Genomic DNA, 24,794 nt, shown 5'->3' with positions numbered 1-24,794 from the left:
GCTGCAGAATGCAACACACATACAAAAGAGGAAAATACAGAGAGAAATAAAAATATTTTCTCCCCTTTGCGTCATTCTTACGCCACCCATGAGGCGGCATAGGAATCTGACGCATTCCCAGACAAAATATAAATCCAATTATTTCCTATGTGATTTATATTTCTGTGGATGGGATATCCATCACTGTTGTGATGGAGTAACTTATCTGCTGAAATCTAAATCAGGCCCTAAGTGTCTTGCCCAGAACCACTGGAGTTTGAGCAGACGCCAAGGCTTGAACCTCGTTCCCCAGTTCCAAAGTCAGCATTTCTGGACGACACAGCTGAGTCCCTGCATACATACTGCTGACCGCCTATATAGGTACAGCAGAGTTTATGCACAAATAGAACTGAGCTCCTACAGATATTCTGTTGAGTTTCTTTACAGACAGTTTATTTCTAGCTTTGAACCAGAGCAGAGTCCCCATATACATAGAGTTCAACCTCTGCACAGCATGAGTTGTGTTGATTAATAGATTATGTTGACCCAGTTCAGAGGCAGAGTTCAGCTCTTTCAAATATTCAATAATGCACTGTAAAAAATCCTGTGAGGAGCGAGATACTGGTGACCACCTTCTAATCTGTGAGAGTACCACAAGCCTCACATCTAGTTTAGTCTCTGACACGGCCTGTCTCTGACAGGGAGTTTGGAGGAAAACGGTGGAGATAGGATGGGAGTTGGAGAAAAGAAATTGAGAAAATAATTTGTGGAGAAAGAGAGACAGAGAGACAAGCTAGAGTAGTGACAGAAAAGAGAGCAAGTGGGAGAGAATAGGAAGGGAAGAAAGAGGAAAAAGAAATGAGAGGCGACCGTGACTGATATGGGAAACAGGACAAAGTGTGTCCAGTGGCAAATGGAAGAATGAGTGAGTGTGAACAAACAGCTGGCCATGATACTAAGGCAAAACTTACTGCACAATCTGCCTATTACTTTTATTCTGCTTTTCACCTGGCATCTAACTGTCACCTTGTGAGTGGACAATGCCCCTGCTGGTGGTATATGTTTCAGGCATGTTGGATAACACCACTTAAGTTTTTTTCCCCCCACAAACTACTGTTATACCAACATAATTATTTTATTTGCTGATATTCATAAATATATTTGTTAACCATCATTCATGATAGTTGCATTAAACTGTAGGACCTCACTGTAACACTCCCTAAAGGAAAATCATCAAACTTATCATTCATACCACTCTCACACCTAACTCACTAATAAAAAACTAGGATCAATATCTGTCGGACAGTTTAAATGTGAATAACCCCCCAAAGAAGAAAATACACACTGATATATTGCATGATTCAATGTTTCTTTTCGTCAAGATCCCAATATTAACCCAGCTTCACGGAATTGATTGCAGTCTGCTAAGTACATCTTTGCATAATCAAATAACCAAATGCATCAATCACAAAAATAGAGTATTTCAGTTCATAATATGCAAAGTTCGAAGAGGGGAAAAGAATGGAATATCTAAATCTTGTCATGCCAAAGTGCGTTTCAGTGCCACGTGACCATCCGGTCACCTACCTTCTTCAGGGCACACGACCAATGCACAAAACCTTGTTTAAAAACATCACTAAAGGGAGACTGTGGTCCTATCCTCTGCAATTTGGTCAATTTCCATTAGCTTTGAGAATGCTCCCGGCCATTCCATAGCCACCTTCACTATGTCAGAAGGAGGCAGCATTGTGGAGGCAGGTGTTACTGATAACTAGTGAAGCAGATTACTCTATACTTCAAGGAATGGCTTATGCCTACACCTCAAGGTCCAATTATTTTGCTGCTTAGATGCTACAACCCAGAGAAGAGGTGTTACTTGTGCACCTCAGTCCTGACTCACTCCTGATAGGTTGTGCGTGCTGTTCTAGAGGTTTGGTTTCTCTCAGTAAGCACTACTGCTCGCTTCCACCACTTTCCTGCTTCCTTGGTCCTCCCACCTGTTTCCGTGATTTTGCCCTCGGGAGTGTGCAATTATTAACCTGGGGGACATGCCACTGCTCCCAGGCTTACAAGCCTATAGACTCTTGCAACATTGTTTCCTTGTTAGTACAACATATATTACTAGACATTTAAGTATTAAACAGCAAAAAGTAAAATGAACAGATTCTGTACAAGAAAGAAAAAGAAATCAATCTATTTATGTCATAATACACTTAGAAATCATTCAAAGTTCTGAATCTGTTAATACATATTTCCCAATATCACTAGCTCTTTCATAGCTGTTTCACAGTCTTTCAGAATGAGGAGATTAGAATATTTCAGTTTCATATCAATCATCTTCCTAATTACTAATGAAGCATTTTATATTATCTATAGGGCACCACTTGTCTGTATAATGCTCCGTTAGCCCAATTAGGGCAGTTTTTAGTCAACCTCTGAATTTATTCCTCATAATAAAGATACATGTTCTTGAATATCCCCCTTAAAACTACTGAATCTTATCGCATTCCAGATACATGTACTACTTAATGTACATATCAGACATTCAGCACTAGCATTGGTGAACCATAATTTAATTGTCCACAGAGTGTAATAGGATCTGAACATTGAGATATATGCCATCTCTTGGTAGATGGAACCACAAGTTAACAAATGAATTTTCTCACACGCCAGAGATATTTTGAACCTCCAATACGATTATTCCAAAAACTTCCCATTTCTGTCTAATTTCATGGATGGTCTATTTCTTCCATCAATGCTTTATAAAGGGTAGAATCTTTCTGTTTTTACAAAAATCAGTAGTCCCTACAGATTCATTGACTACCCCAAATTCATTTAAATTGTGAAGCCACCAATTTCTTAATTATACATATTTGATAAAATGTTCCTGATCAGGGGAGACCAAAAAGTTCCAAAATTCTCAAATAAATTTTAAATTCTGCATCATCTAATACATCCTCCCATAATCTAATCAAACACTGGTACCATATTTGCATGCATTCCTTTAGCTTGTGGCTTCTATCAGCATGACTCCAAACAGAATTTAGCTTAGGGATCTATAATAATTAAGTCAATCTTTGGAAAATCTGAGCGTAATAATATTTTTAAATGCATTTTCTTAAAATATTTTGTGTGACGAAATTTAAAAAGGTATCCATCTTTTCTCTCTTGCCCAACCTTGATGTTAAGTAGACTGTCATCCAAATTCTTTGGATAATATTGAAGTTCTCGATACAATTTTAGACAGTTACATGAAACTAAGACTAAGGGCTGCCTAAGTGCCCTTTATTGAGTTTTTCACTGAATCCGACCACATACTCAGATCTACCGCCTTGGTGGAAATTAGCGGCTTTAGGAATTCCTAGTGCCCTTTTTACTCTAGTGATTGAATTGCACACAGCAACTTGCTGTAGGATACTGATGTGACTTGCAAGACGTCTTTTGTCCTGCATTCCAACATATAAAGTTTTAAAGCAAGGCTGTCTCTTAGTTCCTTTACTTTAATCCTTATATCTATATGATTTTTTGAAAAGCTAAATAACAATCATGCAGTTCCTCCTTTAACAGAAGGACTTCACCTACATACCTTAATGTACGCAGACAATATTATACTCTTTGTTTAACCCCGTAGAGGTTTATTATACTCATTTAATTCACGCCAGCAATACACTTACCTACAAAGTTAACACTGTTAAAGGTAAAATCATACTTAATCTTAAGAAAGATGTCATAACACCTCTTAATTGGTATTTAGAAGGCAAAAATCCGGAGAAAGGAAGGATGTGTATTACTTAGGAATGTCAGTAACTCCTAATCTGATTAATTCCCTACATATAAATATTGCTCTCTTACAATGCTGTAACACATAGTGGAAGAATGGGTATGTTATATAAGTCTTGTGGACGAAAACATTTCTTACACCTACTAAATGTCTACAGACATACGTTCCACCCACTCTACTTAGGTATATAACGTAAAAGGAGGGAGGATATTACATTTATTTTGTTCTTTCAAACAGTTGATCACAGTCCAAAAAGTGGCACTTGAATTTGCACTAATTAGTGCTGATGGAACAGGGCCTTTAGCCTATCATAAGATGGAACTGCCACATTTTACTTGCTCGATCGGGCACCTTAAGAGAACTAGTAAAGCTTAAAACGAGTACACTTGCAGGGCACAAGTTTATTTTTTCCTAACTCAAGTGGTACAAAAAATCGTATCCATCCTCCTAAACGAAAGATATGATTGGAATAAACTTAACAAAATTAAAACAATTAGAAGATTGAATTTTAAATGTTAATAATTCATTCTGCCTACAGCGGTAAGCCTCCCCTACTTTAAACATTTTACAGGCACATAAGTTAAGAAGATTTATTTTTCTATGGAAAAAGGAAGGTTTCGCCATTAAATTAGTTATTTGACATTGGAAACGTTTGCCCTCTAAAGAATGTTTTAGTAATTTATGCCACTTAATTGCATAGGGGATTAACAATGTTTGATTTGTATGTCCAACACTGTCTAATCGTTCAGCCACATTTTTAGGACAGCTATTTCTTGAATACAAAGTCAAAACCTTTGAAAATGTCTCCCTCTAGTTACCTCTCCACCTGACACCTCTTTCTGCAATGGTATTTTTATTTATTTTTACTGTTTTTGTATTGTTTTAAATTGTATTTCTCATGATACGATTTGCAATTTTATGATTGCATTTAGTTGTTATTATGCTGTCCTCAAACTGAGGGCTTAAACATTTTAAATAAATATATTCATAAATAAATACATAGAATAATAAAGATGTTATTTAACTCATAATTTCTTTAGTTAATATGCAGGGAATCATTTGGAGAAAGAAAATTCATTACAGAAGAGGCTTGACATTTAATCAAGTTAACACGTCCTACCAAGGAAAATCATTTCTGATACCAGTCCTGAAGTTATTTATTAACTTTATAAATGCCATAACATTTATATTATATAATTTCCCTAAATTATCACTGACAAACCTCATTACTAGTCTGCATCTGTTACTGTCCTTGATTTTCCGAAGGGCTCTCTGAATCAGAGAATTTGGAGTAAAGGCATAAGTGACACCCCTGGGCCAATGAAACATCACGGCATCACCCAGCGACCCATCCTGTCTATCCAAGAGTCAAACCATTGGCACTTTGTGGTCTTGAGGACTACAAAGGCAAAGATAGTGTGCCTTGGCTTCCAAGATGAAATTGAGGATTTCTTGCTTAAGTTCACATCTGCTGTAATAGTGATGCGTTAAGTCAGGCAACCAGGAAGGACATGATTAGGAGGTGGCTCATCTCCATAAGTGTACTTCCTGTCAGCATATTTAAGGGGAATAAGGGCCTCCTTATGTAGAAGAAGGCTGCGAGATGCTGTGTGTACCTGTGCTACTAGTTTATGCTTCAGTATATATCATGGCAAAGGACAAAACTGTCCCCAAGGCACTTACAGAGAGCTTCATCCAATGAGTATATTGTAAGACCAATATAGGCAGAAGGGGAAGGTCACCAGTCGGTTTGGAGCATTGAATGTCCCAGAGTTGTAAGAGAGGATAGACCGGGTCAGGCTTGGCATGAATGCCTAGTAAGTGATCCAAGTGCTTTAGCAGCTTGCGCTACAGAGAGGTAAAGTGAAGCTCAGCCCTGCCAATAGTCTTGTGTTTCTGTGGGATTGCCAAATGAGAAAAGAATGTAGGTCCACTAATCACAGACCAATATTCTTTTGGTCAGAGGCTAGAACATGGGTCAAAGTCAGCTTGTTTAATATCTGTTGGGAGGGAAACTGATTGAAGCAAACCAGAAAAGGGCAGATACCTCTGCAATACTGAGTGTACTATCTCAGCCCAACAGCACAATTGAATCAATAGGACATAAAATGAGGAGCCGCTTAATCTCCACAGAAGGTTGCTTAAACACTGACTAAAGTAGGTGGCCTGTGTATATTCCATTGAAGGCACTTCACATCAAAACTGTTGTGCATCACGGAGCACAAATATATGAGAGAATACTGGTTCAATGAAGACCGTAGAGAAAATTAATCTTTAACTGCAGTGCTGTGAGCACTAGAGATGGAGCTGACGAGAATGGCAAAAGTACAGGAAAATCACTGTTTTTATTACTCTTTGTTGAGGCTGTGGGACCTAATTTGTCCTTTAGGATTTGGGCAGAGGCACATGATCGAGATGCTGCTGACAGACGCTTGCAGTAAAAGGAAATCCTCGTCTTACAGCTTGAAAAATATATGAAATCTCAATGGGGGTCCTGTATGAGGATGGTGGGATGTGCCAATGAGGTTCAAGGAATCTGTTTCATGTCATGAGTCTTATACATGTCAGGCGGTGTTTTGTTCTGCTTTACACTCCAGTCAGGGCCACTAGAATTATACTATTGTGCTGCTGTGGTGTTTTTTGCATAATTATAGATTTGCCACATTATCTATCATCTGCTACATAATCTCCAGATTTTAACCAAAAAATGTGTTTCTACCTCAAATGTTTCAAAAGTGCCCTAAAACGCAGCAACATGTGTTACTGCACAGTGGAAGGCCCTTTCCCATGCTTGACAGTCACCTTTCTGTTGCTTATGCTTATTGCTATAATTAGAAGGTAAACTGGGATGAAGATGCTACAACTGTAGCTTCGCCATGACACACACCCCACCTAGCACATGATGCAAAATGCTGCAGGTGTAATATGCCCTCAGCTGATAATGGATACTCTCATTCCTGCTTTATTAGATCAAAGGGATGGTCAACTGTCAATCAAAGGAAGAGGGTAGGTCCACAAATGGGCTTGAGAGAGTGTTAAGTCAAAAAATGACAAAATAATATAGTTACACTATCACAAAATGTGCTACATCACACCGCATAGTTTTGCCTTTTCTTGACACATAAGTTGGTCCTCCACTCCCACATAATTCGAGGTGTCCTGACTACAGTCAACATGGTTAACAGAAATGGACAAAACGGCTCAGATGAAAAGGGTTAAGCAAATCAGATTCAGTTAGATTTTCATCACAATTACAATCAGTTGTGCTCGTTACCCTCAGCCAATGGTGTTGTACCATCAAGAGAAATATATTTTTGACTAGAAGATTTTAACGTGCTAGAGTAGGCTATATGTAAGCCCATTAAATAATGTCACGAAACAGTCAAAGCTTGGATATGTACTTATCAAAAGATTTTTTAGTCACAAAGTCCTTTGGCAGTATTGCAATTCTCCCCAACCCACCACATGTTTATCCTGAAGGTACTTCCAGAACTTTTTCTTGTAGAGATTATAATGCATATTTTTCTTTAGGCATGACAATATTTACATTTGATGTTGTGGAAAACACAACTGTATTCTTCTAATCCAAAACCTAAGCCATGTTCACATAAACTGCAATCCAAGGATAAATCTTGCAGACTGTGGGAAAAAAACAGCTGACATCTGGAACATCAAATAAGGAATTACATTTCACAATTATACCTTGAGATATCTTCTGCAAACATTGGGCTGTAAGGAATCTAGGTCTTCTACTCTGGTGCTCTCCGAATCATCTTGTCTCTCTTCTGATTTCTTTGACGAAGAAACCCTATGAATACTGCAATTAAAATAAATACATTACAGAAGTTCTAAAAAAACAGATGACCAAAGCTTAGCTCTATAACACTGGTAAAGGATGGCCAAATCCATGCAAGATTTATGGGCTATCCTCATCACATCAACTTATACACAATGACTCTAATCAGAACTGATAAACATATCTGTGGTTATCCTAAAAATATAGCTTTGCATCTAGACATGGACTGAAGGAAATGCTACTTAAGAAAAAACAGAAGTCTGCATCATAACCACCTTCATTTGAGTTATGAGAGTAGAATATTCCCCCCTTGTGTGAGAACCCTGGAGCACTTCAAATTCAAGATCTTAGACAAGAGATGAGATTTGGTATTCTATGTGCAGTTACAACTTCCAATCCTATATCGGTTATTTTTTTCTGAGTTCCCAATCCTGTACATAAGACAGCATCACAGCACTAGCTCTCGATACTGCTAAGTAGATAATTCTTAAGCTCAAAAAGGTAAAGCTGGATAGAGGCAAACATAGCCTCAATGCTAAGAGAAGATAAAACATACCTGTTTCTTTTAGGAGCTAGCAACATTCATGTCCCGGTATTCCTTGTACTGGCAATTGCATGGCAGCCTCAGCTATTTTTGATGAGCATATGCTAATATAGTATTGACATGAAAGAATTTTAATGGTCAAAAAGTTGAGACCAGAGAGAAGGGTGGGTTACTAATGTCTTCATTGAAAATTCCTAATATCCAGAACTAGGATATCAATCCCTTTAGGTCATGTTTTAGGATAGAATACCAATCATATACCCACAACCAACTACAGTCTTTAGGTTTAAATAGAAAGGGAATGAGAATTTGTTGAATATTTGCAAATAACACCTAAACCAAAGAGGCTACAGACAGCAGTCTGACCTACTCTTGTTTCAATGCCAGACTCTGAACCAAGGCACAATAATGTTTGGTTAAACAATGGATGGACTTGTCACAGGGGCATTTCTTAAATAAGCAGCTATTGTCACTTTCCCCCCAGCTAAATAAGCTCTAGGCTTGACAGGTAAGAGGTTGTTGGCCAGCTGGTTGCAGAAATGAAATGCAGGAAACTAGCATTTGGAGATGTACTGATTGAATGTAGCTAGACCCTAAGGAAGCTGGCCATTGCTTACAAAAAGTTGGTTAGCTTTTTTCACATCTACCATTCTGTCTAGGTAGAATTTCAGAACTCATCTTACATCTAGGTAAGGTCTTTCTATAGGAGAAGAGGGATTAATGAGGAAAACCATCAACAATATTAATTTATTTCTATAGCATTATTAAATGACCTTTGGCAATGAAGGAAAATGTATTCTCAGTCACTCCACTGAAGTAGAAAATACTGAATCTCTATGGATGAAAAGCCTGTAAATCACTGACTGGCTGATTTATTGGCTGCTACAAAATCTGTTTTCCGTACAAGATGCAGCAATGTCACCTACTGAATAGGCTGAAACTAAAGAGCCCTCAACTCAGAAAGAACTAAAGAGGAGAAACCAGATAGGGCTGTAGGAGGGTGGACCTTCTAGAAAATCGTTGGTGACAGAGATAGTGAAGAAAAATCTTTGTGAAGAACATGTCCTGCAAACCATAATAGCCACTAAATGCACTTTATTGAAAATGTCCTGCAGTTTTATCTGAGGAAGGTAGAGAATATATGGTATAACATAACAAGATCTTTAACCATTTGAGGGTGTAAGAAACTCTTATTTAAAGTATTTTATCAGGTTTCAAAATGTCCATTCAAGCTTGTAGAATTAGAGGCCCATATTCTACGACCTTAAGAGCCATGCTGACATATTGAAGGATGTCATGGTTTGATGGTAACATTGGTCATGCATTCTGGTTAATAGATTAAATTTGCATGGAAGCCTCCTGCGTAGATGTTTTGAAAAGGGAAGAAAGTCTGGAACCCACCACTGGATTGGCTACACTGCTATAGGAATGATCTTTAAAATGGAATATTTGTGTTTCTTAACAAAAGTTGTGATTAGAGGAATTCTTAAAACAGTACAGAATTCTGCCTGAACAAACTATAAAATAGTCACTGTCTAGAGACAGTTCCCACACTCTGCAGGCACAGTCAGGGAATTTAGCATTTAAAGATTTTGCTAACAGGTGGTGTTCTAGAAGTACACTGTTTTCAAGGACCCATTTGTGTTTTCTGCAAAGAATACCTGCTTGGGACTACTGTAGTCCTAGAAGATTTACTGCTGGTATAAACAGATTTCTTTCCAGAATGACCTGGGCTTTTTAAGAGAAAGCGATCTGGATCCAGTTCCTCCTTACTTGTTGATATAATGTATTGTGGCTGTACTATCAATTTGTACCATAATCCTTTTTGTTGCCAAAAGAGGGCAGGAAGGTTGTGGGAACCAGATAAGACTGCTCACAGCTTCATGACACTGAGGTGATATATGAATTCCCTTTCTGACCATGGCCCTTGTACTTGTAAGTGTGGTAGATTGGCTCATTAACCAATTACAGAAGTATTCTTAATTATAACTGCTTTAGATGGAAGGTCTTGATATAAGAGGACTCCCTTCAGACGGGTGGACTTTCTCCACCACTGTGGAAGAGACGGTCTTGCTGATAGAGAAATGAAAAATGTTGCCTTCACAACTGTTTTTCCAATGAAAGCATTGATCGCCTAAACATTCTTGCAGAGATCTCATATGGAGTGTTGCACCTGGGACAAAAAAGATAAGGAGGTAGTCATTCCTAGGAGAAAAGGCATTTGTCAAGCTGTAGGAGAGCGAGTTGGCTGAAATTGTAGACATTTCTAACAAATGAGACTCTCTTCCTCCTTTCTTTTTTGTGTTTAAGGAGACCCAGAGATAAGTCAATATCTAGACCAGCTGTGTTGTTAATTTACAGGAGTTGATCTGAAGGTGAAGCTAAGACAATGTTGTGTTGAAGTGAGCTTTCTCTGCAGAATGAATCTTTATTAGCCAATCATTCAGCTAGGGATATACAAAAATCCTCCTTCTGCAAAAAGGCCATTACCATTGCCATGCACTTCGAAAAGGTATGAGGCGTCAACTTTAGTCTGAAGAGGAGAATGTTGTATTAGTAGTGGCCCTTTCCAACTGTGTATCGTAAGACAGTTTGGCATTTTCTTGCCAATAAAACATAAAAGTAGGGATTTTGGGCATCCACTACATGCTTCCAATCTCACTTCCTGAGCTGGGTAATGATATGTTAAAGGGCCAGCATCTGTATTGTTTCTTTCTTGATCAATTTGTTTTCCAATTTGAGATTTAAGAATTCTACAAACCAAAGAGTACCTGGATTAGGTGCCTTTTCTTCATTGAGATAGAGTAATGGATCATATTGCTTTCTTTTGAAACAGAGTTGCAGGGTCTTTCTGAAATATGCATGGTTGGTGTTTTGGAATGGAACTGAGTTTGGAGGGATGAAAGATGAAGGGTTGAAGAAAACAAGTTACTTACCTGTAACTACAGTTATCCAGTATTGGTATCTTTCATAAATTCACATGCTTGAATAATCCCCGTCGTCGAAGTGGGAGTCCCACGGTACATAAAATAGCAATAAATAATAAATAATTTTTTTTGCCATAGGCTATAATGGAGCCAGCACTTGCTCACATAGCCTATCCATGTCCTTTTGTGAAAGGACCCAAACCTGCCTGCTGTCCAATCAGGCACCAGCACCCTCTAGAACCTTCTCCAGAGAAGCTCCCTTCCTCAGATTTTCCAGCACGAGAGTGAAAAAATTAAAACCTGAGAGGAAATGCGAGCATCAAAGGGGAGGAGGGTGGGTCGCATGTGAATTTATGAAAGATACCAATACTGGATAACTGTAGTTACAGGTAAGTAACTTGTTTTCTTATCCAGTATTGGATCTTTCATAAATTCACATGCTTGAATCTGAATAGACAGCAGTATGGTTGATAAACATTGTATCCAGCGTGGGTGGAGGGTGCGAGCATGAAGACCCTCTATCTCAAATATAAATAATAATAATAATAATCATAGTAAACTCATACATTTCTGAACGTGAGTTACGAAAGAATACAGATACTTTAAGTACGTGTATATATATAGTAAATTTCATGCTGTAAATACCGATATAAATATATATATATCTATATATACACATATCTATATATATATATATATAGAGAGATATAAATATATATATATATATCTATATATATATAGAGATATATATATATATATATATATATATATATATATATGTGTGTATATATGAATACACATCCATAAATACATACATACACATTACATATTCACATGGAAGCATAATAGAAACTTGGTTATTTGCATCTCAAACCCTATGACTATAACTAAGGAAAGGTCTCACCTTAATGAAAGAGATGGCGTAGCACAGCATGTCCTACTAGAGAGTCTGTTCTTTGTGATGACTCCAGACAATAGTGCTGCGTAAAGGAGTGCGTAGTTTTCCATGTCGCAGCCTGGCAAATTTTATCAAGGGCAATACCTTGAAACAAAGCAGCCGATGTGGAGACTGCTCTTGTGGAGTGGGCTCTCGGGCGCCTAGTCAAGGGTTTTCCTGCCTTGGCGTGACAAAATTGGATTGTTGAAGAAATCCATCGGGCTATAGTGGCCTTGGTTACTCCTGTTCCCTGACGTCCCAGAGAATAAGATACTAGGAGTTGGTCTGATTTTCTGATGTGTTTGGTGCTTTGCAGGTAAAATTTTAGGCATCGTTTGATGTCCAAAGAGTGCAGAGTTCTCTCTGCTATCGTAGTAGGGTTTGGAAAAAAGGTTCGTAGAATAACGGGTTCATTGAGGTGGAACGAAGATGGAGCTTTGGGAATATATTTGGGATTGGTTCGGAGCATAACGAAGTCCTCAGAGAAAACTAAAAAGGGTTCTTTAGTAGTGAACGCCTGTATATCACTGACTCTCCTGGTAGAGGTGAAAGCGAGCAAGGTTGACACTTTCCAGGTGATGTACTTGAGTTCCGCCCTATGAATGGGCTCAAAAGGAGCTTTCATGAGTTGGGAAAGAACAATATTAAGGTGCCACTCTGGCGGAGGTAAGCGTACCGGAGGAAAGGTGCGGAACAGCCCTTTCATAAACTGTTTGATGACTCTGGTTGAGCCGATAGACGACATGTCAGCCGATCGTCTGTAAGAGGCTATAGCTGCTAGGTGAATCTTGACTGATGCATGGGAAAGACCAGCTTTGGAGAGGGAGAGCAGGTACGAAAGAATTTGCTCAGGATTAATCTGAAATGGGTGAAAATTGTTCTGAGAGCACCAAACACAGAATCTCTTCCATTTGAGTTTGTATGTCTTGTTCGTGCTCTCTGCTCGTGCCTTAGATAATATGAGCCTACATTCTTGATCGATGTTCATATCTTGGAACTCTCTGTACTCAGGAGCCAAGCATGCAAGTGTTGTGAAGTTGGGTCAGGATGTAAGATGAGACCCTGATTCTTCGTTAGAAGATTGTGGTTGCAAGGGAGGCGGACTGGATTGGCTACTGACCGGAGGAGGAGCTCCGTGTACCAGTACTGCCTCGGCCACTTGGGGGCTATGAGAATGATCTTGCAGCATTCGGTCTTCATTTTCCTGAGGAGCCTGGGAATCAGTGGAATGGGGGAAAAGCGTATGCAAAGATCCCGGACCATCTTATCAAAAGAGCATTTCCCCACGACCCCGGGAGTGGGTATCGACTAGCGTAAAACTGGCATTTGGCATTCAGATTAGTGGCGAACAAGTCTAGGATCGTCCGACCCCATCGTTGGAAGATGTCCTCGAGTATGGTCTGATTGAGTTCCCACTCGTGACAGTTGTCGTCTGTCCTGCTGAGAGAGTCCGCTAGAGCATTGTTTACCCCAGCCAGGTGCTCTGCCCTGAGGCGGACGTTGTTCAGTGTGAGCCAGTTCCGGAGAGACTGAGCTTCTCTTGAGAGGGAGAGGGATCTTGTTCCTCCCTGCTTGTTGATGTAGAACATGCTTGTTGTGTTGTCTGTTCTGACTAACACTGATGATCCTGTGATGCGTGGCAGAAAAGCTTTGAGCGTGAGATGAATCGCCTTCAGCTCCAACAGGTTTATGTGCATCTCTTTTTGGAGCTTGGACCATCTGCCTTGAATGCGCATGTCCTGTAAGTGGCCTCCCCATCCTTCCAAGGAGGCGTCCGTGGTGATGATGAAATCTGTTATTGGTGCCAGAAAAGTTAGACCGTGGGAGAGGTGGTTGATGTGAGACCACCATTCTAACGCCTGCCGAATCTTTGGTGTGATAGTTATTAAGTCGTCGAAGGATCCTTGCGACTGGGTCCATTGAAGTTGCAGTTCTTCTTGCAGCGGCCTCATTTTGAGTCTTGCTAGCCGTACTAGGACTATGGATGAGGAAATCATGCCCAGAAGCGATTTGAATAGTTGTACTGAAACGAACTTTCTTGCGGAGATTGTGACAGCCAATTGGGTCAGCTTCTGCTGCCTTGCTAGGGTAAGATATGCCTTGTTTTGGATAGTGTCTAATTCTGCTCCCAGGAAAATTCTCCTGCGTGCGGGAAGCACAACTGACATCTATAGGTTCACTGTTAGACCCAAACTGTTGAATAGTTTTAGGCAGGCGTTTGTGGCTTTGGAGGCTAGTAGAGATGACAGAGCTTTTATGAGCCAGTCGTCCAGGTATGGGAACACCTGGAAACCCTTGCTTCTGAGGGAGGCTGCGACTGGGGCAAGGCATTTCGTGAAGATTCTCGGAGCTGATCTGAGGCCAAATGGTAGGACTCTGAACTGATAATGGGCACCGGCTACTGTAAAACGGAGATATTTGCGATGCTTTTGGTGTATTAGAATGTGAAAGTAGGTGTCCTGGAGATCTAGAGTTGTCATAAAATCTCCAGGATTCAAGAGGTGCAAGATATCTGACAGTGTGATCATTCTGAAGGATTGTTTCCGAAGGAACTTGTTGAGTTTCCTGAGGTCTAGTATAGGACGCCACTCTCCTGACTTCTTCCTTATGAGGAAAAACCAGGAGTAGAATCCAAGACCCCGTTGTTGCAGAGGAACTGTCTCTATAGCCCCTTTGGCCAGAAGGCTGAAGACTTCCGCTTGAAGCAGACGAAGATGGAGAGACCTGCCTGATGTTGGTGGGTGAAGCAGTGGCTTTTGTGTGAATTCCAGGGTATGACCTCTTGTCACTATATCCAGCACCCATTTGTCTGATGTTATTTTCTCCCACTCTTGGATGAAGTTGGAAATGTTTGCTCCTATTTGCTGATGTTGTGGGCATTGGGGGAGCATAGCCGGTGCCTGTAGAAGATCATTGTTTTCTAGGTTGATCTCTGGATTGCGAACCCTGCCTTCATTTACCTCCTTGTCTGGTATAGGAGGCAGTCGATGATTGCCTGTACTGCTGGTGGTATGAAGGCCTGTACTGGGATTGCTGGTATTGTCTATGGAAGGAACCTCGATATGAGGTGAAACCTCTTCCATAGCCCCTCGAAAGGGCTGCTTTCGGTACTGCAGGGTACCCAGGGACTTGGCGGTGTCTGTGTCCGTCTTAATGGCTTGAAGTGCGTCATCCACATGTTTGCCAAATAAAGATTCCCCATCGTAAGGCATGTCTAGGATTCGGTACTGCACTTCTGGTCTAAAAGATGTGGCCTTGAGCCAACCTTGTCGTCGTAAGAAAGCGGCACCCGCTAGTTGGCGGAAACCAGTAGAGGCTATGTCAAGAGCGCAGTCGATAATTTCTTACGACGTACGCTCACCTTCCTGTAGGATCTTTCGTGCCTCTGCTTGTTTATTTTCCGTGATGAGGTCCAGGAAAGGTTGCATGTCGGACCACATTTGGCGGTCATATCGGCCTAAAATCGCTAACGAATTTGCTGCCCTGACAGTGATTGCAGACATGGAGGAGAATCTCTTGCCTATATTGTCCAGTCTGCGGCCTTCCTTGTCTGGAGGAGTAGAGATAGGCGTTGATGGATTTTTGGAGCGTCTTTGAGCAGCCTGAGTCAGGCTTTGGATGGCCAGTAAGGCATGCCGGAGAATCTTGGGTTGCCTTGTATTTTTTATCCAGTTTTTGTGGAACTGGAGGAACCGTAGCCGGATTTTGCATAATCTTTGTGCCCTCGCTCCATATGAAATCAATAATCGGAATGGACCGTACCGACTTCCGTGATTGCTCCTTGAAATCATGTAGGAAACATTCCGATTGGGAGACAGATGTTGGAAGGTGGAAACGTACTGCGGCTCTGTCCATAAGATTATGGAAACCACCTATGTCCTCTTGCGGATAATCAGAGGGGCGAGGAGGTGGTGGAGAAGGAGTGGGGGCCAAGTAATCATCCCATTCCTCAGTAGGATGTTGTGGAGTGGAAATTTCTCCTTCTTCTTGTTCCTCTTCCCCTGAAGTGGAACCTTCATCTCTGGGGGGTGCAGCTAACACCGAGTGGGATGTCAATCTTGGAGTAGCTGGAGGAGGAGGAGCATTAACTGGTGTCACCGGAGAGACCGGCGCTGGTGGTTGATCTTCCGCTGGGAACCTTCTCCTATAATCCTGAAGCATGGATTGTAAATCCTGGATTAAGGAGGAAGGCATTTGTACGGTATCTCTGTGTTGAGGCTCTCGTGTTTCGTAGTATTGCTCCTGATGAGAGTAGTATGGTTGACATTGTTCATACTCATCCTCTTCATCCTCATCTTGGTATTTGACATGGAGCTGCGAGGGGCTATGTGCATCTCCGAAAGGACCTTCGTCCGATTCCTCCCAGTCAAGAAGATGACTGGGTAGTAAAGCTGACACCTTGTTTGGAGATGTGTCGGTTGGATAAATGTCCTGTGCAGGTAGAGATCTGATCCTGACCATGGCTCGGAGATCTGGAGTCCTGGAAGAGGTAGGAGTGGCCTCAACCTGTCTACTAGGCACCACTGCTGTCGATGGCGTGAAATTTGATGCAGCCGTGGATGGTACAGATTTTTCCGTCGACGGTGGCCTCGTCGACGGTGGTGTCGTCAACGATGGTTTCGCCGACGATGGTCTGGCCGACGGTAGTGTCGTCGACGGTAGCTTCTTTGACTGTGTCCCCGTCGATGGCGAAAGCGCCGATGACAATGGAGTCGCTGACGTTATAGTCGACGGGGCAGTCATCGACAGTGTTGCAACCGACGATGCTTTTACTGTACTCGTCGATGGAGTCTTGAGAGAGGGGATCGGATCCCTTACTGTCGATGTTAAGGTCGTCGACGCCGACGACGGTCTCGTCGACGATGTAGTGGAGACGGTAGTTGTTGGTACCGTCGTCCTCGTCACGGTCGTCGACGGTGTTGTCGTCGTCGATCTAATTTTTAGAGTCATTTTTCCAGAAGTGGAAGGCTCTGAGGAGGAGATAGATGGTAGGACTCCTTCTTTTGAAGAGGAGAGGAAGGCTCAGAGGAGACTGAAGTCTGTAAGCCCTTCCCATGATGTGATTTCTGCCTCTTCCTGGATTTTTCTGTGTGGCCTAGGTCCTCAGATCGGGACCTTTTGTGTGGCCTCTCTGACCCACTCTCCTCACCTGAAGTACAGGATTTGGCCTGTAACCATGTCAGGAGCCTGCCCTCACGGTCTCGGAGGGTCTTTGTGGAGAAGGTGCAACATATTTTGCAGTCTTTAACCTGATGTTGTGGGTAGAGACAATACAAACAGTCTTTATGTGGGTCATCCACATGGAGCCTTTTCTTCCCACAGGTCTTGCAAGGGCGGAAAAGGCCTTTCCTAGAAGAATCTGACATATTTTCAACTCTTTTGAGAGAAAAAATTCTGAAGTAGAAAAAAAACTGAGCAGAGCTCAGGGAGACTCCCTTTACACGACGTGCAGTAGAAAATCTGAGGAAGGAAGCTTCTCTGGAGAAGGTTCTAGAGGGTGCTGGTCCCTGATTGGACAGCAGGCAGGTTTGGGTCCTTTCACAAAAGGACATGGATAGGCTATGTGAGCAAGTGCTGGCTCCATTATAGCCTATGGCAAAAAAAAATATTTATTATTTATTGCTATTTTATGTACCGTGGGACTCCCACTTCGACGACGGGGATGATTCAAGCATGTGAATTTATGAAAGATCCAATACTGGATAACTGAATTATTCAGTTTTCTAAAAACGTTTTAAAACCCTATTGCTGTTGCTAATATATTGCTGCTCTTTAAGACATTACAAGACACCCCCTCCCACCAGCGAACAGATGAGAGGAAGTTAGGTAGTTACTGTATGGAGAGGAGTGGTGTTTTCCCAGACTAGGTCAGCTGCTGCTGTTGCCCTCTTCTATTGTTGTAAGGCAACCTTTCTTTCTGCTGATTTTGCTGTAAGGATTAGTAAGGCCGTCTGTGCAAGTTAATCCTCTGCCTTGAATAGTAGCAGTGATCAACCGTGACAAAGAACGAGTTACTTACCTTCGGTAACGACTTTTCTGGTGGATACATTAGCTACCTGTGGATTCCTCACCTAATGAATTCTCCCATGGCGCCAGCATTCGACGGAAATCTTCTTCCTAGTCTCTGCACGTCGACGAGGACGTCACTCTAGCCCACGCGACGCCGTCTGACGTCATACAGGCAATAAGAGGTCCTCGACGACGTGCCGACGTCAGTACCAATCATTTTTTACGTGCATGAGAACAACCAGGCAATGCAATGAAAGAACAAGGCAACATCCCATAACATTGTAAATTACACAACATTTGCATGAATAGCTGTAAATCTTTTATATATATATATATATATAACTCTCTCTTTTTTAAAAAATATATATACACATCAAGTATATACACAAAGATATATACATATATACATATATAAATATATTATATACAACATCTATTGCACCCTCGAAGACCAAGAGGAGCGCACTCAAGGATTACTTGGTAAGACCAGAAAGGCAACGGGGAGGCGGGTGGGACCGTGAGGAATCCACAGGTAGCTAATGTATCCACCAGAAAAGTCATTACCGAAGGTAAGTAACTCGTTCTTCTGATGGATACAACTACCTGTGGATTCCTCACCTAATGAATAGAGTCCCAAAGCAGTACCACGCCTGGCGGTGGGTGCCTAAATGGTCAAACCAAGAAATCCTGCAGCACTGCGTGCAAAATGGCCGTCCCTTCTAACCTCAGAATCCAAACAATAATGTTTTGCAAAAGTGTGAAGGGACGACCAAGTTGCGGCCTTGCAGATGTCGACCACAGGAACACCTCTGGCCAAGGCCGAAGTGGCCGACTTAGCTCTGGTGGAATGAGCTCTAATGCCCTCAGGAGGATCCTTCTTTGCCAAAGAGTAACAGATTTTAATGCAAAGAACAACCCACCTGGATAGTGTTCTCTTGTGGACTGCCTTTCCTCTCCTCTTGCCCACGTATCCAATAAACAACTGATCCTCCAGCCTGAAATCCTTTGTTCTATCAATAAAGAAGCTCAACGCCCTCTTTGGGTCCAGACGGTGCAGTCTTTCTTCCTCTTTGGAAGGATGAGGCGGAGGATAGAACGTGGACAAAGTAATTGCCTGAGCCAAATGGAAAGGTGAAACAACCTTCGGGAGGAAAGCAGCCTTGGTCCTCAACACCACCTTATCCCCATAAAAAGTTGTATAAGGGGGCTTTACTGATAAGGCCTGCAACTCACTCACTCTCCTTGCTGATGTTATAGCTATCAGGAAGACTGTTTTTAAAAACAAATACCTTAAGGGGCAAGAATGCATAGGTTCAAAAGGGGACCCCATAAGGAAAGTCAGGACCAAGGACAAATCCCATTGCGGCATAACGAATGGTTTTGGAGGATATTTATTTAGAAGACTGTTGGAAAATGGGTTATTGGTAGGGCAGGTAGGTACCTACATCTAGCAACAAGCCACTAACCTCCACATAGGTACAGTTAGGTCTCAGTAAATTAATCCCAGCTCTACCCTTGGTAGCTTGGCATCGAGCGTCAAGGCTTAACTTAGGAGACAAAGTGTAAAGCATTCAAATATCACAAAACAGTAATTAAATAAAACACAGGAAACAGTTTAAAAATCCAAAACCAATTTATAATAAATAGCTTATATTTTTATCTTTAAAATGACACAAAAACGATTAAAATCGGTTCAGGGGAACCGGAGATATGAATTTTTAAAGTATTATTATTTTCTAGCGCTTAGAAACAAAAAGCGCCAATTGGGTCATCTGGTTGCACCAGGACCGGGGCAAAGTCAAACTTTCAGGCCGACCGCGATGGAGCCCTGCTCGGCTACAAGTCGCGGGAGGCCTCGGTTAAAAAGTTACCTTCTGACTTAGTCTCTTTTTTGATGTTTTTCTTCCCCGGGACGAACCTGCCAGTTGGATCCGACCTCCTGGAGCCCTTGTCCGGATACGCGAAGTCGGTTTCCTCGGTGGTGATTTTTACCTTCGGATTAGTCGTTTTTTCGAGATGAAAATCCTTCGACCGGGGTAAACCTGGATCTTGATCCGACGTCCGTGGAGCCCTTCTCGGATACGATGGCTGGAAGGTCCCGGTCAACTTTTTACGTTCGGACTTAGTCTCTTTTTTGGATGTTTTTCTTTACCGGGACGAACCACGAAGTCAGGCCGGGTCGTGGTTGAGGCAAGCCGGCTAGAATTTCCGCGTCGGGTCGGTCACTTTATGGAGCTTTTTAAAAAAAATTCTCCAATCTTTTCCAAACTTCTGGGGCTTCACCCAGATGTTCTTTTAAGGTTCTTTTGGGGTCCACAGCTCACCCCAAGGGTCCAGAAGTTCTGTGATGGTCCTTGGGGGTGCGGACTTCAACTCCCAGAATGCACCTGGCGCAAACTCCTTTTTGGCCACTGGGCAGTGGTCAGCTGGTCGCTTCTTTCAGGAGTTGGTGCAGGGGACTCTGGTTAGCAATTTTTCACCTGTAGCAAACAGGGAGTCCCTCCTTGAACCAGTGGAAGCCAGGCAAAGTCCTTCTTGTGGTGAAGCCCAAGTGTGCAGCTGGTGCAGTCTTTCTGAGTGCAGGTTCCAGGTGCAGGCCAGGGGTCCGGCAGGGCAGTCCTTCTTCTCCTTGTAGTTCCTTCTTCTTGAAATTTGGTGGGGATCTGAGGCGTGGGTGCAGGTTTGCCAGTTTTATCCTTGCTCCTGGGTGAAAAGCAGGGGGGCCCTGGTTCTCTAATCAGGGACAGGGTCGTCCCCTTGTGATGACCACTTCCTGGGAAGTGTGGCAAAAATCCATCCCAGAAGGCAACAGTCTCTAAAAATCCAACATGGATGAATCTGATTTTTGGAGGTTACATCTGGCTGAGCCCACCCACTGGTGTGGCTAAAAATCATAAACACACCCCTCTCCTGCCCTCTCCTAATCTAATCAAGGGGGCACCTAATTGTCTGGGGTTGCAGGATGTGGGGGTGTTGCTGGGTGCTGCAAATGTCCTTCTCTGCCTTTGAAGACCAGTTTGGCAGCCCTCCCCCTTCCTGCCTCACCATCTGCTGAGGGGAGATTCTCTCCCCCAAGCACATTCCTTTGTGTGAAGTCTGGCCACTTCACACCTCATCAAGGCAGCCTGGCAGAAGCTGCTGCAGGCTGGCCAATCAGAGCACAGCAGCAAAAACAATGCAGAGCTGAAATTGGCAACTTTTTAGGTAAAGTCTAAACTTTTTACCTGAACTGGTTATATTAAATCCAACAACTGGAAGTTGTGGGATTTATTATAACAATCAATTTGATACCAAATTCTTGGTATGTAACATTTAAGGAGACTTTAAAATTTAAAATAAAGTCTGCCCATTCTAGCCTATGAAGGCCATTTACTTCAATGAGGGAAAAACGAATTTGGCTGTTTTTACCTCACCAGGGCTTATAAATCTATTTTTATAAAGTCCCTGCTTATAGTTACATGGCACCCAGCCCTAGGGGCACATAGGGCACACCTTAGGGGTGACTTATATGTAAAAATAAGGTAGTTTAAGACTTTGGAAGTACCTTTAATTCCAAAGTCGAATTTGCATATAACTTTAATTTAAAAGCAGCCAGCAAGGCAGGCTTGCTTTTAAAATGACACTGGGCACCTCAGCAATGCACCTAGGTGTGCACCACCTATGCTGTGGTCCCTAAACCTACATGCCCTACCATATACTAGGGACTTATAGGTAGGTTAACTTAGCCAATTATAATTAGCCTAATTTGCATATCCATTTTACACAGAGCACAGGCCCTGGGACTGGTTAGCAGTACCCAGGGCACCATCAGAGTCAGGAAAACACCAGCATAAAGTGGAAAATGGGGGCAAAAAGTTATGGGGCCTCTGCAATCAGCCCCAGTTTCTCACACAATTAAGAATCTGATAACAATAGGGGATTTAAATAAAGATGGTTGGTCTGGAAGACATATGAAGGCTGACAAGGCCGATAAATAACCCTTAATGGTAGCCACTGCACAACCTTTCTGCGCTAGAGACAGAGCAAAAGACAAAACGTCCGATAGATGAGCATGTAAGGGATCAATCTGCCTCTCTCCACACCACGCAACAAATTTAGACAAACTATTAGCGTAGATAGATTTAGTGGAGTGTCGCCTGGCCGCTAATATAACATCCACTACCTCAGGCGGGAGAGAGAAGGAACTCAGGTTGCCCCGTTCAATCTCCAGGCATGAAGGTGCAGGCTCTGGAGGTGGGGGTGTAAAACCTGCCCCTGCGACTGCGAGAGGAGGTCTGCCCTGAGAGGGAGACGGAGCGGAGGGCACATTGAGAGTTGGAGAAGGTCGGAGTACCACACCCTCCTTGGCCAATCCGGAGCTATTAAGATGACTAGCGCCCGGTCTTGGCGAATCTTCCTCAATACTCGAGGAATCAAGGGTATGGGAGGAAACGCGTAAAGCAACTGGCCGCACCAGGTTATTTGAAACGCGTCCCCTAACGCTCCCTGCATCGGATACTGGAGCCTGCAGAATAACGGACAATGCGCGTTCTCTCGAGTGGCAAACAGATCTACCCGAGGAAACCCCCACCTCTGGAAGATTAAACGGACTTGATCTGGATGGAGACGCCACTCGTGGTCTGCCGAGAATTGGCGACTGAGACTGTCCGCACGCACGTTTAAGACTCCGGCCAGATGGTTTGCTATCAAGCAAATCTGATGGTCCTTTGCCCAGGACCATAGTCGAAGAGCTTCTCTGCAGAGAAGGTACGACCCCACTCCTCCCTGCTTGTTTATGTACCACATCGTGGTAGTATTGTCCGTTAGGACCTGTACCGACTGACCACGAAGGGAAGGGAGGAAGGCCTTGAGAGCCAGACATACAGCCTGTAACTCTAACAGATTGATGTGAAACATCTGTTCCTCTGGAGACCAAAGGCCTTTGATCTCCAGATCCCCCAGATGAGCTCCCCACCCTAGAGTGGAAGCATCCGTTATGACCGTGGCCACTGGTGGCGACTACACGAACGGCTTTCCTTGTGAAAGATTGTTGCTTGCAATCCACCACTTCAAATCCACAGCAGCATCTCTGGAGATCTTGACAGTACTCTCTAGATCCCCTTTGTGTTGAGACCACTGCCTTCGGAGGCACCACTGAAGAGCCCTCATGTGCCAGCGAGCATGCATGACCAACAGAATGCAGGAGGCAAACAGACCGAGCAGACGAAGGACCTTGAGGACTGGAACTACCGCTCCATATCGAAACATTGGAACCAAATCCTGAATATCTTGAATCCGCTGAGGCGGAGGAAAGGCCCGACCCAATGTTGTATCCAGTACTGCCCCTATGAACAGGAGGCGCTGAGAGGGCTCTAGGTGAGATTTGGGCTCGTTCACCGAAAAACCCAGGTCGAACAACAACTGGGTTGTTGACTGCAGATGATGCGACACAAGCTCCGGGGACTTGGCTTTGATCAACCAGTCGTCCAAGTAAGGGAATACTGCTATCCCCTTCCTTCTGAGTTCTGCCGCAACCACCGACATCACCTTCGTGAAGACTCGAGGTGCTGAAGTAAGACCAAACGGAAGGACCGCAAACTGATAGTGCTGCGATCCCACCACAAACCGGAGATACTTCCTGTGTGACTTGAGTATCGGGATATGAAAGTAAGCATCCTGCAAGTCGACAGACACCATCCAGTCTTCCTTGTTCAACGCCAAAAGCACCTGTGCTAGGGTCAGCATCTTGAACTTTTCCTGCTTGAGGAACCAATTCAAGATCCTCAGGTCCAGGATTGGTCTCAAACGACCATCCTTCTTGGGAATCAGGAAATACCTTGAGTAACATCCTCGACCCCTTTCCTGCTCTGGGACCAACTCCACCGCGCCCTTTGAAAGGAGGGCTTGTACCTCCTGTTCTAGCAACAGGAGGTGTTCTTCTGAACAATAAGAAGGGCGGGGCGGGATGAGGGGCGGGAACTCCCGAAAGGGAAGGGTGTAGCCTTTTCCCACAATACTGAGAACCCAAGTGTCCGTTGTAACAGTCTTCCATTTGGTGAGAAGAGAAAATGCTGTAATCTTCCCCCTACAGGAGAGGAGTGAGTGGGAAATGGTGGAAGCCTAAGGCTGCTTCCCCTGCTGCACCCCGCCAGAGGATGAGGAAGAGGCAGAGTGCTGCTGAGAGGCTCCTCTGGTGCGGACCCTACCTCTCCCTCTAAAAGATCTATAGGGATGGGAAGAGGCAGGTTGCTGATATCTTCCCCGAAAGGAAGAGGAGGAAGAGCCACGCCCAAATCCACGAAACCTCCTGAAAAATCTGGAAGAGGCCGTGGAAGAAGGAGCTTGGAGCCCTAACGACTTAGCCGTGGCCCTACTCTCCTTAAAACGTTCCAAGGCCGAATCAGCCTTGGCTCCAAACAGTTTGTCCCCATCAAACGGGAGATCCAACAATGTGGACTGTACATCCGCAGAAAAGCCCGAGTTACGGAGCCAGGCCTGCCTCCTTGCCACCACAGTTGTCCCATTGCTCTGGCCACCGAGTCTGTCGTATCCAGTCCAGTCTGGATAATCTGGGTCGCAGCAGCCTGGGCATTTGAAACAACATCCAAAAGACCCTGGGGAAGCTCTGTAAATGATGAGGAAATGTCATCCATCAGAGCATGAATATACCTCCCCAGGATACAGGTTGCGTTGGTGGCCTTCAACGCCAGACTGCAGGACGAAAAAATCTTCTTGGTCTGCGCATCCAGTTTCTTTGAATCTCTGTCCCCAGGCATCGTCGGGAAAGAACCAGGCGCTGACTTGGATGAACAGGAGGCCTGCACCACCAAGCTCTCCGGCGT

The 24,794-nt window shown here is 43.3% G+C and overlaps 1 protein-coding gene across 4 annotated transcripts in view; it reads right to left on the bottom strand.

Annotated features, from left to right (window-relative positions):
- The window catches only part of CEP70 (centrosomal protein 70), a 443,636-nt gene that overhangs the window by 173,865 nt on the left and 244,977 nt on the right, over positions 1–24,794 (bottom strand). For all 4 annotated transcript variants that reach the window (XM_069224317.1, XM_069224319.1, XM_069224321.1 and 1 more), the window contains one exon: positions 7,463–7,577. In XM_069224317.1, the coding sequence (XP_069080418.1) occupies positions 7,463–7,577 (115 nt within the window). The remainder of the gene's footprint in view (positions 1–7,462; positions 7,578–24,794) is intronic.

This window comes from Pleurodeles waltl, chromosome 3_1 (assembly GCF_031143425.1).
Source record: "Pleurodeles waltl isolate 20211129_DDA chromosome 3_1, aPleWal1.hap1.20221129, whole genome shotgun sequence".
Taxonomy (NCBI): Eukaryota; Metazoa; Chordata; class Amphibia; order Caudata; family Salamandridae; genus Pleurodeles; species Pleurodeles waltl.
The sequence above is the reverse complement of the archived record's forward strand: the minus strand, read 5'-3'. Positions and strand labels throughout refer to the sequence as shown.